This window comes from Festucalex cinctus, chromosome 13 (assembly GCF_051991245.1).
Source record: "Festucalex cinctus isolate MCC-2025b chromosome 13, RoL_Fcin_1.0, whole genome shotgun sequence".
Lineage (NCBI taxonomy): Eukaryota > Metazoa > Chordata > Actinopteri > Syngnathiformes > Syngnathidae > Festucalex > Festucalex cinctus.
In genome coordinates this window covers 10,224,421-10,237,611 of record NC_135423.1, presented here as the reverse complement: position 1 = coordinate 10,237,611, position 13,191 = coordinate 10,224,421, and the positions used below count along the sequence as shown (strand labels likewise).

At 46.1% G+C, this 13,191-nt stretch overlaps 3 protein-coding genes across 5 annotated transcripts; 1 reads left to right on the top strand and 2 right to left on the bottom strand.

Moving 5' to 3' along the window:
• Positions 1 to 282: 282 nt before the first annotated feature.
• spcs2 (signal peptidase complex subunit 2) lies at positions 283 to 4,258 on the bottom strand. The gene is made up of 6 exons (XM_077542138.1): positions 4,008 to 4,258; positions 3,624 to 3,708; positions 1,458 to 1,541; positions 938 to 1,097; positions 557 to 692; positions 283 to 487 (listed from the first exon to the last, which is right to left on the bottom strand). Exons 1-6 carry the CDS (start codon positions 4,118 to 4,120, stop codon positions 301 to 303), a joined length of 765 nt encoding a protein of 254 aa, XP_077398264.1. The 5' UTR covers positions 4,121 to 4,258; the 3' UTR covers positions 283 to 300.
• Positions 2,906 to 13,153, top strand: lipt2 (lipoyl(octanoyl) transferase 2). 2 transcript variants are annotated; one of them, XM_077542140.1, is made up of 4 exons: positions 2,906 to 3,070; positions 11,799 to 12,107; positions 12,176 to 12,302; positions 12,364 to 13,153. In XM_077542140.1, the coding sequence occupies exons 2-4, from the start codon at positions 11,802 to 11,804 to the stop codon at positions 12,600 to 12,602; spliced, it is 672 nt and encodes a 223-aa protein (XP_077398266.1). In that variant the 5' UTR covers positions 2,906 to 3,070; positions 11,799 to 11,801; the 3' UTR covers positions 12,603 to 13,153. The 2 variants fall into 2 exon arrangements, with proteins under 2 accessions (XP_077398266.1, XP_077398265.1); XM_077542139.1 differs by lacking the exon at positions 2,906 to 3,070 and adding an exon at positions 10,725 to 10,891.
• rnf169 (ring finger protein 169) lies at positions 4,283 to 10,077 on the bottom strand. Of its 2 annotated transcripts, none has more exons than XM_077542133.1 (6): positions 9,734 to 10,077; positions 9,022 to 9,101; positions 8,851 to 8,946; positions 7,710 to 7,810; positions 7,541 to 7,637; positions 4,283 to 6,118 (listed from the first exon to the last, which is right to left on the bottom strand). In XM_077542133.1, the coding sequence occupies exons 1-6, from the start codon at positions 9,984 to 9,986 to the stop codon at positions 5,186 to 5,188; spliced, it is 1,560 nt and encodes a 519-aa protein (XP_077398259.1). In that variant the 5' UTR covers positions 9,987 to 10,077; the 3' UTR covers positions 4,283 to 5,185. The 2 variants fall into 2 exon arrangements, with proteins under 2 accessions (XP_077398259.1, XP_077398260.1); XM_077542134.1 differs by having other exon boundaries at positions 8,860 to 8,946; positions 9,734 to 10,074.
• Positions 13,154 to 13,191: the final 38 nt, after the last annotated feature.

Below are 13,191 nucleotides of genomic sequence, written 5' to 3'. Positions count from 1 at the left end.
TTTGCCATTCGGAAATTGGATGTCACGTTATCTTGTATGTTCAAGAATGTTTTTCCCCACATAAGTGCATGTCTAATAATGGAGGGAAGAGGGGGGGGGGATTCCACTAAATGTTTGCAAGTGCCTGCGACGCCATCTTGTGGCAATGCCACACTTGAATTCAGACGGCAACACAATAGACATTTCTCAATTGAACTTGACGTCAAAATGTCCACTTTAGCAAACAAAAGCCTTCTTCAACTACTTGTGCCCAAAAGGAGGCAAATGAAGGAGACAAAGAAGTGGAAAGCAAGCTAACTTTTATTTGTTTTTCCTGTCGGCGGCGAGGCCGTCGTGAAGCCCCGACACGCACTTCTCAAACTGGTCCATGGCCAGCGTTCCGTTGTGGTCGAAGAAGGCGGCCACCGACGAGGTCACGTGGTTCTCGCGCCACGTCTTCAGCTTGCCGTCTCCGAAGGCCACCCGCAGCGTGTACTGGTCGTCGAACCTGCCGGCGGCGGGAACAGGCGAGTGCACGTCAACGAGGGCGCGAGCGAGCGAGACGAGAGCCGCTTACCTCTTGAGCGAGGACGAAAGCTGCCACAAGTGGTCCGGATCCATCCCGGCCGGGTCCTTCTGAATGGCCACCAGGAAGATGTTCTTCTCCTTGTACGACGTGTACAGCGTCAGGACGCCCATCATGATGAAGTACGTGATGGTCGTCCACGTCAAGGAGCAAGCGAATGTTTGCATCCTGATTAGGAGGCCATTTTTGTCATTTTTATGGGAGGAAACTGTATGCAGACGTCTCAAAAACAAAAAAAATGACAAATATGTGTTTTTCAAATAACAGCAACATTTTGTTTATGCTTGAAATATTATTATTATTTTATTTTATTTTATTTATTTTTTTTAAGTGCAAAAGTGTTGATCCCCAGTCGAGCTTGCGAAGGATATGAGACCACGCAGCAGGCTAGGACAGGTCTGGACTCGGGGAAGGGGTGCAAGTAGTCCCAGATGAGGGCCACCATGGCGAAGACGCACGACACGGTGCAGATGAGCAGACGACCGTCCACCAGACCAAAGTTCTCCTCGTAGCCGTACTTTTCTAGCAGCACCTGCGCACAATTTCAGAAATTCAGTCCAAAACTTGACACGACTCAAACTTGCCCAAAACGTCAAACGCCTTCACCATCCTCCGCGACTCAACATTTACGGCACAACCGGGGAGAGTTGTGCCATTTCCGCAAAATGCTGAAAATCCAACCGAACAGTTGGTAACAAATCATCATCAAGAGAATCAAAACAAACAAAAATGCCGGAATTTGGAAAAACAACCATCAAAAGGAAATCAAAAGTAAAAAGTGCTTGACAGCACCGCAAAAGCCAACAGAAAGCCATCAATGTCATGTCATTTGCAGGAAAAAAAATTCAGCGGTCAAGCGACATCATTTGTAAGGCGCATTAGCCACGCCCACCTGCTTGGCCGCATCATCCAGAGAGTTCTTGACAGCCGCGCCGTCCCACTTGTCGATCTTCACCGGCTTCTCGTCGATCCTCCACTGAAAGACACGAGACAGACAGACAGAGGTGGTGCAAACGTCGCATCAAATGCCACCAGATGATTGCCAGCCATTGCAACCACGTCAAAGAACCCTTGAGCAAGATACTGAACTCCCAGTTGCTCCTGATGTCATCAGGAAGTGAATGAATAGCCAAATGTAAAATGATTGAGGGCCTTGGAAAATAAATCAAGTAGGATTTTATTACACCAATGGATGCTGGCATAATATAACATGTCTTGTGAACCTAACAAAACTATATTGAACATTTTTAACATGATTATGTAAGTGAAATTGTTGACAGGTGTTGAAGAAGGGAAGGAAGTAGCAGTTGCTTATCACCTGGAAAAGTCACAATCTGTCAAAAGAAAAAGGGAAACACAATAAGATCATGACTGCAGGAGAACTTCCAACACATAAGAATTTTATTTATTTATTTTAATAGTTGTCTAACCAGATTATTAAAGTTCAGGTTTGAGAATAACTCATCTTGTCTTTAATTGTATATGAATGCATTTCTTGAGCAGCCGGGAAGCGCTATCAGTTAACCAAATGCTAATTTGATGAGAAAAATCCTGAAAACATCCAAATGTACATGCCAGCATCCCAAAACATGGAGACTCTTGGCAAAGCCAGATGACGACGTCTGACCTCTCCTCAGTTTGAAATGTTGCAGCACGCTTTTTTATGTATTAGCAGTCATCAAAGTGAAAATCAGAGTTGTTTGAAAGATTCCGATGACATCTTGTTCATGAATCGTCAAAGCAACTTCTGCCTTTCTGGTTATAACCAACCAGCTTCTAACCTAACAAAACATTCATCACGCTTATGCATTCATTTACATCTTATAAAACACCACTGACTCAAACAACATACTAACAAGTAAACGCATTCGATTACAAAACTTTACCCATTTTCTGAAGCCAATCAATTATCTTTGGTTAACTTTTCCATTATCAGACGTGTACACTCTAAGAACATTATTTTCTGGAGGAAAAAAAAAAGGCATGAATAAAGAAACCGCGACTTTGCCTTTGAAAAACTTGAACTCGGTCTCCAGATGGTCACCGAGACTCAACTGACTTTGAAAAATAGGTTGTCAAAAAAACAAAAACCGTTTAATTTTATCATTGGTAAGCCTTCGATTAATATTCAACGCAACTTCATTTAGCCATAAATGAGGACTTACGTTTATCTTTGTTTGCAGCTTTGCCATCGCCGTCTCCTCTTGTGTCTTTCGCTCCCTTGGCGGATGTGAAGCGTCATCACTTGATTGTGATTGGTTAGCTAGGATCCAATCATAAACGTCATCCAAATTCCGAGTATTTATTGGTTTAGACACGCAAATAGGTCATGTACTCGAGTGTGGTCTATGGGTCAGAATGGGCTTTGAGCGGTCAATTATTGAATGAACTTTAGAGAGATTATTTTTAACGCCCATCCCTTTTCAAACATTTCTTTAAACTGACTGTCAGCAAAAGCAACGATATTCAGTCTGACATCATGAAGGACGACAGTAATTTTTACTGGTGAGTGGCTGAAATTATTTGGACATTAAAACAACCGTTGACTAATTTGACAATTGATTAGCGGTTAATTGCTGCTGCAGCAAGAAAAGAATATTTTTGCCTGTTAGACTAAAGATTCTTTATGAGATGTTTTCAGCTTTTCCTGGATTCATCTTTGGGAATGTGTTTGCTGTTGGCCACTTTCAGCCTCACGTTTGTTGTTTACATTCACAACATTCATGATCTACCTCAGATTTTCCCTCATCTCATAGATTTTTATTCGAGTATGCAAGTGTGCAGTCCTGTTTCAACTTTACTACGACGGCGTGAAAAACAAGTTGTTGCTGTTCAACGAAAGAAGCCATCCTATGATCCTTCATTCAACATAATAGCTTAGCTACTCGCTAACATGCAGTCTGAAGCGTTCACGTAGTCCGCCAATGATGCTATCCACGAGTGTGAATTTAACTCACCAGCGGCTGCGAAAGGCAAAATAGGCAAAATGCATTCGAGACAAAAGAGCACACAATCTTACTTTTAAATGCATTCGAGAGAAAAGAGCATACAATCTTACTTTTTCTAAAAGGCCGCTCTTTCCACTGCGCGCAGCCGCCATTTTGTCTTGAGCCCCAAATACGACAAAGCTGACATGGCAGCTTCTGATTGGTCGGAAACACAAACATGCAACGTCATCACATCACAAGTGTGAATCCCCCATGCTGGCTTCCTTAAGTTAGAATATAATGTATCATATTGATGTTTAGGCATTTTGTTATTTACAAATTATCCGCACATGTATGTTATTTATCAAAGTTAGAGAGAGCTCTTTAGAATTAATTGAAGGAAACTACGTTGGAGAGTGTTAAGTTGGAACGGAGGTGACATGATCGAGTGCTACAGTCTCTTGTTCAGAGGGTGGCGATGTGCACCTAAACGTTTCTTGTAATTTCCCAAGCACCTGAAAGAACCACGACCAGTTTCGCCATGAACGTTCAATGCAACCGCCACATTATTCCGGTCAGGCATTCCGTTGGAATTTCTCGTCTCCACCGTTTGGAAGCGCTCCAGCATTGGACAATTCCTTTCGGACCTCGTCTGGATCGTCGGACGTTTTCAAATACTTGAATTCAATTGTTGCCCGTTGCTTTTGACGTGAGAGCCTTGCCCTGACCAAGATGGCGGCGTCATGGTTGACGAACACAACATTTATGAACCGCTGCTGCCGCTGGCCGATTTGTTTCAAGTTTTTATAAGGTTGTCTTGATCATTCACGTGCGTGCTCATACAAAATGTCACAGTTTGATTTGGCACTCCAAAGTGTCTCTGCTACATCAAGCCAAAGACAGCTAGCTACTTTAGAAAATGTGCATTATGACAATCATAAACGTCATCATTTGTAGTTTAAAGTACATTAAAGCTGGCATGTGTCAAGAAAAGAAGCCCTTCAGCAGAGGAGACCCATCTCATTGGACCCCCGCAAGCAAATGTACATTATACAGTAAATATGTACAGTATTTATAGGAAGTCATTAAAGTTGCTCGTGAATAGGAACGCAGAACACACAAACAATTGACAAATGGGAAGAACTTGAAAAAAATGAAATAATCCATCACACCCAATATTTTAGTTTCAATTCGTATTAATACAAATATACTTTATACTCAATACTGTACTTTATGTAACCAAATTTCTTCAAGTGAGGCAAAACAATTGTTTCAAGCGGTGATTTGTCAGCAGATCCGCCTCACAGTTGAAATGTGGTGGCAGGTTCGAATCCGGGCTGTGGCCATTGCAAACCTGACGGGAAGAAGATGTTAATTGTGCGCGAATGTGGAATGGGTGGAATGACGAAGAGAAATCAAATGATGGGAATTTGTTCCAAATGATAAGTGCTTTGCTTCACCTTAAGAAATGAGTCGACATTTAATTTAAAAATGTGTCTGTATGAGCAAAGCTCAAATATTTGGTGTGACAGTTTACTTGCATTTTTCATGTTGCACCGATGTTTCCATTTTGTCATATGGAAAAAAAAGCGAGCCTTGATCTGCTTGGGGTGAGCCTGAAAAACTGCACGATTGTTGTGGAGTTGCATGATCGCTGGACTGACGCTGGGGTTCTAATAGGTCACGGCGTCAGCTAGCGCTGCTTGTTGATGCGTCGCGAGCGTCGCAGGCCACGCCTCCTGCGGCTGTGGTTGGCCATCCAGGAGCGCAGGAAATACTTGGCGGGGCTGGCGGGGCGGGGGGCGCTCTCGCGCTCAAACTGTCTCTGCAGCTTGAGGGCGAGCGCCCGGTCTCTCCTCTCCTGGCTGACGGCGTCACAGACTTGGGGGTCAACGGCGACGGCGTCCTGGTGTTTGGTCTTCCTGCTCCGCTTCGAGGCGGACGATTCCTTGCAGGTGCCCAACGAGTCCTTTCGCGCCAGCTTGCACGACTGGAAGCCCGACTTGTGGCCACACGGGGAGAAGGAATGTCTGCGTCCAAACAAGGCGCCTACGCCGCCCCCCGACTCCAATTCGGACTTGCCGCGGAACGCCAAGTCGCCGCTGTAGCGGACGGCGGGCACGCGGATCTTGAGGGTCTGGCCGTCTGTGCTGGGAGGATCGAAGAGTAGCTTCCTCTTGTTGGAGCCGGCGGCCTCCTGTATCTCCTTGACAGGGCTGGTCAGGGTCCCTTTGGAGTCCATCTTGAAAGTCTGCCGGTCCAGCTCGATCTGCCGCCAGCGCTGCAGCACGGCGGGACTCGCCTCGTAGCTGGTGGGCTTGTGCAGGCGCCACGTAAGGTTCCGGGGCGTGGACTTGACCACGGCGGGCTCCAGCAGACGGCCGTCCGCCAGCCGTTTGGGCGGCGTGCAGGGCGAGCACACGATGGGCTTGAAATGGTTGAGCTCCTCCGAGATGCTGTCGTTGCTCTCTGGGCTGACCGAGCGCTCTGGCGCCGCCGCCGATGTGGACGGGGCCGCTGCGCGCCAGGCCGGCCGCCGCTCGGGGCCGCTGACGGGCGCCGAGGCCGAGCGACTATTCTCGGACGACAGGAGGATCCCGGCCGTGAAGCTGTGAGCTGCCCCCGCCTGTAATGACAGGAAGTGATGTCGCCGGTTATGTGGAAGGAAGGACGGCTGCCGGCAGGCGTTACGATAATCCGAACCGACGGCTAGTAAAAGGGATTGATCGCGGTAATTTAAGACCTTCCAAAAGTTAACTAAAGGCATGTAATTATTAAATCGTACCTTTGACGCCATGGCGATGTAATTTTTTATGAAATATTAGGTGTTTTGCTGGTTAGATTTGTAACGCGGAAGTGAAACGCCCGGTTCAGTAAGCCACGCCTCTCCCGTTTGATTGATGTGCCCCCAGCGACCAGACTGCAGTCTGCAGTTGGAGCTCTGCGTTTGAGCACTCCTCTGAGTACGCCACGCAACTTGACGCAAGCCAATTCTTCAATACACATTTGACACAAAACGGCTCATTGCGGCAAGAAATCGTGGTGGAGGAGGGGAAGAGGGAGAGACGAGAGGAAAGGAGAAGAAAAAAAACAACAACCTTGGCTGGTTTCGAACCAGTGACGTGCTGCTTACAGAGCAAGCACACTAACCACTATACTATTTGTTCAGCTAGGTTTAACAGTGCAAAAGTTTTACTTGTAGTTTACACAAGTGTCAACCACAACCTTTCTGTGATTTTAAGACTACCAAATGTCATTGCAAATGTGAAGGATAATTGATTACTTTGGATTCATTTGGACAGAATGTGTACTGATCAAGGCTACTTTTGTCACTATCCCATGGAGGTCTCAGAGAAAGTGGGCGTGTCCGCAGAGGCGGTACGGGAGTGGGGCCGCACTTTATGATGTCATAAAGTGAGCACTCGCTCGTTTTCTCAGGTTGGGAGGGGTTGGTGCTTGGAGATCTAGAATTTCTCAGAGAGAGGCGAATGGAGGAAAATACCACTTCCGTCATGTTTTTGGTGAGGAATTAGAATTTTAACACGACTAAAAGTGCCGCTCGAGGTTTTTCCGCCGCTGTTAAACACAACATTCAAAATGAGGACAGCAGCCAACCAGGAACAAGCGTGAAATCAGCCTGCCAATCAGTTCGCACAGCTGAATTTGCTTTTGCTTAACAGTCTGGACGACTTCCTTTACGTGTAAACATTTGCAACATTTGAAAAGAAAAAAATCTTATTGATGTTTCACATTCACCTCGTAACAAGTTGATGAGCTGTGATTGAAAATTTGGCCTTTTCTTTTCAAAAGATCGTCAAAAACATGATTCAATCCATCAATCAGCGATTGAAAGATAAAAAGTCACTTCAAAGTCATGAACTTATTATGCCACACAAACGGTAAAATTGTAGAGACGTCCAAATGCAAGTCGTGTGAAATATTTCACGTCATGTGACACACTTTACGTGGTATGACATCAACATAGCAGGTTGCATGACACCACGCAGCAAACGTCACATGACGTCCAAGTGCACCAGGCGAGCCGTACCGTGCGATCGGTGGCGGCGGCCGCCGCTGAGCCCCCCTTGGCTTTCCCTGGCGCGTTGTCGCCGGCCTCCGTGCAGCTGCGACTCCTCCGCACGCCACTGAGGAAGACGAGCACAGGTCAGAGGTCACGGCGAGCGTGAGCCCAGCAGAGCGGGCGCGTGAGCGAGCACCTGCCGACGCCCGACGACGTCCGGCTCCTCCGGACGAACGCCGACAACCTCCTGACGCGTCTCGACACAGGCTCCTCGTTCTCCGAGTCGGACAGGACGCCCTGCGACGCAAGCAAGTGTGTCATTGGCGACTCAACGTCGCCTTAACAACAAACATTCAAAACTTGCTGCCTGTACAACGCATTCAAGTTGACACATTTGTTTCACTTCCAGTCACACAATTGAGCGGTTGTGCTTTAGGCCTTGTCCACACGTAGTCAGGTATTTTAAAAACGAATATTATGTTTGTAGAGCAATCAGGGTTTTTCCTGTATACACAATTCAGAGGCGGCCACCTCCATCTAATTTGCTCCCCACCTCCCGCTTGAGCCACTGATATCGCTCAACACAGCGCTCCAATTGTGTTGATTGAGCTCGGCATGAACATATTTTAACTGCAGTTTCAGTGTTGTGCCATTATGGAGGCGCTATATCAACAGCAGTGCACCAGAAAGACCTGAAGCAACAACCGAAGAAACAGCTTTCTTCTTTTTTGAAACTTTGTATGTTTCAATTTTTCTGTAAGCCTGTAAGCGTCATTTGTTACTAAAATATTTTTTTTAAATTAAGTAATTCATTAAATTAGTGGCAAAAAATTAATGGTAACTTTGTATTCATATAATTTCTAATTTCTCCTCCCTGATCGTGAAATGGCTGCAGGAAGGTGGCCCATAATGGAATCAGTCACCACCGTGAGTACCAATAACTTAAAATAAAACTGGTATTGGCACAGATATCGGTAGTTACCCATCATAGTCAGGGTGATACCACCTCTACCTCAATTTAAGCCAGGAAAAACCCTGTAATGACGTACAACATTTATGACTGTTATACGTAAACGCGGATCAGGTGATATACACAAATCTTCACTTTGGCCGGAGTTTTTTTTTTTTAAACCTTTGTTTTTAATGGGGGGGCTGTAGCCGAGAGGGCAAAATACATACAAACCAAAACAAAAACGATGCTACGTGTAGACAAGGCCTTAGGTGGCACATGTGCAACTTCAAACCTGACCAAGTGGCGCTCACGTCTTCATTCCAATTTCTGCAATTCATACCCGTTGGGGCGACATTCACAACAAAATCCTCAACAAATCATTTGCCTGATGTACCCAATCGTCCCCGCGTTGGAGTTGGAGCCAGCTGCTCTCATCTTTGGGGAGAAGGCTCCTCCTCCTCACGTCCTCTCGCTCCTCCACCTCCGGCAAAACAAAAACACATGTTGCCACAACACCCCAAGAAAAGAAACAATCGGCACCTTTTCTCAGGCTTACCTTGTGCTTCACGTTAGGACCGGACGATGACGACGGGCCTTCCGTCAACTTATGGACCGCACTTGGACATACAAACACGTCTGACACACAGGCAGTGACTTAGATGATACAGTGGACGTAGTTAGTTTGGAAAAATATCCACTAGAGCAGGGTTCACCATTTACGGTCCTCACGGTCCGGAGTCCTGCAGGTTTTAAATGTTTCTGCCCACCAACACACCTGATACTAAGGGGTCAGGTTCGTTATCAGGCACGCTGGTGAGCTGATTGTATGAATCAGGTGTGCCAGTAGGCAGAAACATCTAAAACCTGCAGGACTTCGGACCTCGAGGACCGTAATTGGTGAACCCTGCAATAGAGATTTCCTTTGTGATTGTTTGTTTGTAAAACTAAGCTTAACTAACTCTAATCGTTGAGCATCAATTTGCTGCATTTTCACCTTTTACAACTTTGTTCATATTTGTCACAGCAATTTGACGATCACATGTCTGATTGAGCTCACGCAAATCTTTCCACACGTGCCAATCTATATTATATGGAGCACAAAATAGTCAAGAACAGAGTGAGTTTTAGTTAACTCCTCCTACTTAAAGCGGTTCAGGTCCCAACAAGTCCCGACAAGTCCAAGCGATTGTCAACATGGCGGAGGAGCAAGCGAGTAAGAGTGAGTTTGCGAATGTGTCAAGTGGAGCCAAGCGACGTCCAAAGCTCACCTGACCGACGAGTGCAGGGGTCCGTCTCGTCCGCGTCCGACCCGCCGCCGCCTCCTCCTTTTCTTTCGGCCTCAGCGCTCCTGCGCCCCCGGGTCGAGCAGGAGCGGCCACCTGCCGACGAGCGCGCGGGCCCACGGCTGTCGAGCGCCGCCGCGGTTCCGAGTCCCGGAGACGAGCGGGAGCCCACAGCGGCCGCCGCCGGCTCCTCCGCCGCCGCCTTTCCGGAACGTCGGCCAGTTACCGCGGCCGCCATCTTCCCTGGTGACTGCTGAGTGCTGCTGCTCGGTGTTCTCGTTCAAAACAAACCCCGCCCTTCCACTACCATATTCAACACCCAAAATTAAAAAGATATTTTTTTTAAAGCGCTCGAGATCAATCTTTTATCAATTATATATATATTTTTTTTTTATTCTTTTTTTCCAACATTTAAAACTACCAAGGATCCTCTTTTGGATCGTTTTTGGATGCTGTTTTGTTTTCTTGTCAAATTTATTATTTCAATAAAGTTATTTAAAAAAAAATATACTTCAACCATAACATGGCCGGACCTTCATAATAAAGGATGCTCTTCCTGTTTAGTCAAATAGCAAAAAATAAAATGCACTTTTAATTTAAGTACAGAGCCTCTAAATGAACAAAGTTTTCTTTCTTCCCTTTCTCCCTCTCCCACCGTCCCTCTCTCCCTCAAGCCGGAAATTAAGCATCTTTTCAATCGGACACGGATCACGTCCTGATCTGGGGATCATGGATTTATGAATCATATGACATAAATCCGCGACACGGACTACTCCCGTGCCATGGACTTACGGCGTCCCATGACTTGTGATTTAGTACGCGGGAATCCGACGCATCGTTTGCGTTTGTGCGTGTGTGATGGAAGTGAAGCCATTATTTTGTACATAGGATCAAAATTTTGTAATTTTATATAAATGTTGTAATAATTGAAAGTTTTTTCTTTTCTTTTTTTTTTTTTTTTAATGTTTTTCATCCGCAAAATGACATAAATGCGCTGTTAAAGACGAGCGCATAAACAATCTCCATCCACATGGTGACGCTGGTGGGCCTTGAAGCGTCTTTTCAATAAATTCCACCGAAGGAGGAGGAGGAATATGGCGGCCTCCTAAAGTCGTCCGATGAGACTCGTTTGACAAGTTGGAGGTAGAACCATTCTAATAAAATGTTTTCCATTCTAATCATCAAACGTATAATGTAATGTAATGAATGAAATTGAATCAATGTTTGGTGACTTCAGTGGATGTTGGTCGCAATTTGACGGTGGGACGACACGTCACGCTTGCTTTTAGTGTCAACAAGGGGCAGTGTTGTTTTCATTTAAATCATTCAGAAGAAAAGTTATATTGTGGGTGCATATCAGCAACTGTAATTCCTTGATAGTTAACCAACCAGCCACAATTCAGTTAATTCAAATCTAACCACAACTTTTTTGTCATCATATATTTGCTATCCGTATAACTGCATGTTTTTGAAGTTGTGAAGAAAATGAGGACACGTCAGTATAATCTAAAGCAACAATTAATTCACAAATTAACTAGGGCTGGGTTTTAAAAATAATGGATATCAAATCGATTTTTTTTTAGCCTGATATCGATTCATAAAACCATGAATTGATTATGTTAATATCTGAATTTTAAATGGAAAAAAGTGTGTCTAACCGTTTTCTTGAAATTTAATATTCAAATGAATATAAAAGTATTTTCTTGCATTCATGAAAGACCTGACTTTTTGCACTTTTAAGACGATTCACAATCTTTTATTTATATTTTATATTTTCATAATAAGAATTATGAAAATATTTCCATCCCATGCCTGCTGATGTCAATGTTTGTGTAACACTTGAGTGATTGAAACACGTGTTATTAATAAATGTAATAATTTAACCAGTTAATGCCTCCGCAAAATTTTATTTGGAATTTAATGTTTGTGGAGTTTTTCAGCAGTTCATGTCGGTGAATCTTCGCCACAACGCCAATTAACGGCAGATGAAAAGCTGGTGCAGCCCTGCTGGCAGAGCTGACTTTTTTTTTTTTTTTTTTTTTTTTTGCAGCCCATGCGTCCGCTGGTGGAAGTGGTCCGTCTGGGCCTTCTGCCTTACCAGGAAGCATTGCGCATCCAGGAGGCGTACGTCAAGCGCTGCAAGGCGGGCGCCGGCGAGCTCCACGCGCTGCTGCTGTGCCAGCACCCGCCCGTTTACACCACCGGCATCCGGCAAAAGGGCCGCCCCCTCGCCGAGCTGGAGCGCCTGCGTCTGCTGGGGGCACAGGTCCACAACGCCGACCGAGGAGGTCTGATCACCTTCCACGGCCCCGGACAGCTCATCTGCTACCCGGTCCTGGACCTGGCCGCCTTCAAGAAGGTGCGTCCGCTCGCCATCATGGGTCGGCCTTATTGAGTTGGGGACGTCATCGTTGTTGTCTTCTGCAGAGCGTTCGCTGGTACGTGTCCCAGCTGGAGCAGACGGCCATTTTGGCATGCGCGAGCTTGGGCGTGGAGGCGTCCACGTCCCCTCACACCGGCGTTTGGGTCGGAGACAACAAGATCTGCGCCATGGGTACGTTAGCCCGTCACGGGATGTGGACGGTGCGCCGTTAACTTGCCGTTTGGCATTTTAGGCATCCACTGCTCTCGCTACGTGACGTCACACGGCCTAGCCCTCAACTGCGACACGGACCTGGCGTGGTTCCGTCACATCGTCCCGTGCGGCCTGGAGGGCAAGGGTGTGACCTCGCTGAGCGCCGAGCTGCGGCGCCGCGTGGGTGTGGACGAGGCCGTCCCGCACTTGCTGGACGCCTTCGCCCGCAACTTCCGCTGCCGGCTGCTGGACGACGGCAGATCGGAGCGCGATGGCTGAGGCGGCCGCAGGTCACAAACACACCTTTGAAAAAGGGGCCCTCTTTGAGCGTTTGTCCTCATTTGAGGGGGTTAGTGAGCTTGGAGTCTTATCCCGGCCGGCCGCCAGTCAAACGATGGACTGGTCGCCAAAGTGGATCTCTGGCAGGGCTGGCCAATCCATTTTGCAAAGTGGAACGTTTGCCAGCATGCTAAACCTCAACTTGGTCTACGTTAGTTTGAATGCATTTACAACAACTTATCATTAGGAAATGCAAATTTGAAACAAGTGTTCAAATTCGATTTTTACATTTTAAAAGAATGATCATGTGAATTACTCCCTAATATGTAGTAGGGAAGCAGGAAGTTGATTCTTATTGACAGTTCTCTCCACTATGCAGGAATTAAGAAAATTTCCACACTTGTCATCAATGGCCTTTAAAAAAAAAAAAAAAAAAGTGTTGTTGCAAAATTGCCACCAGTGCAGACACACGTTGTGGCTCTTGCTGGCTTTAATTAGAGTGCACACCTGTGGATTGTTTATACAATAAAAGCACAACTTTCAAAATAAAAGCACTGCGTATTTGACTTGATGGTGACTGTGGGGGCCA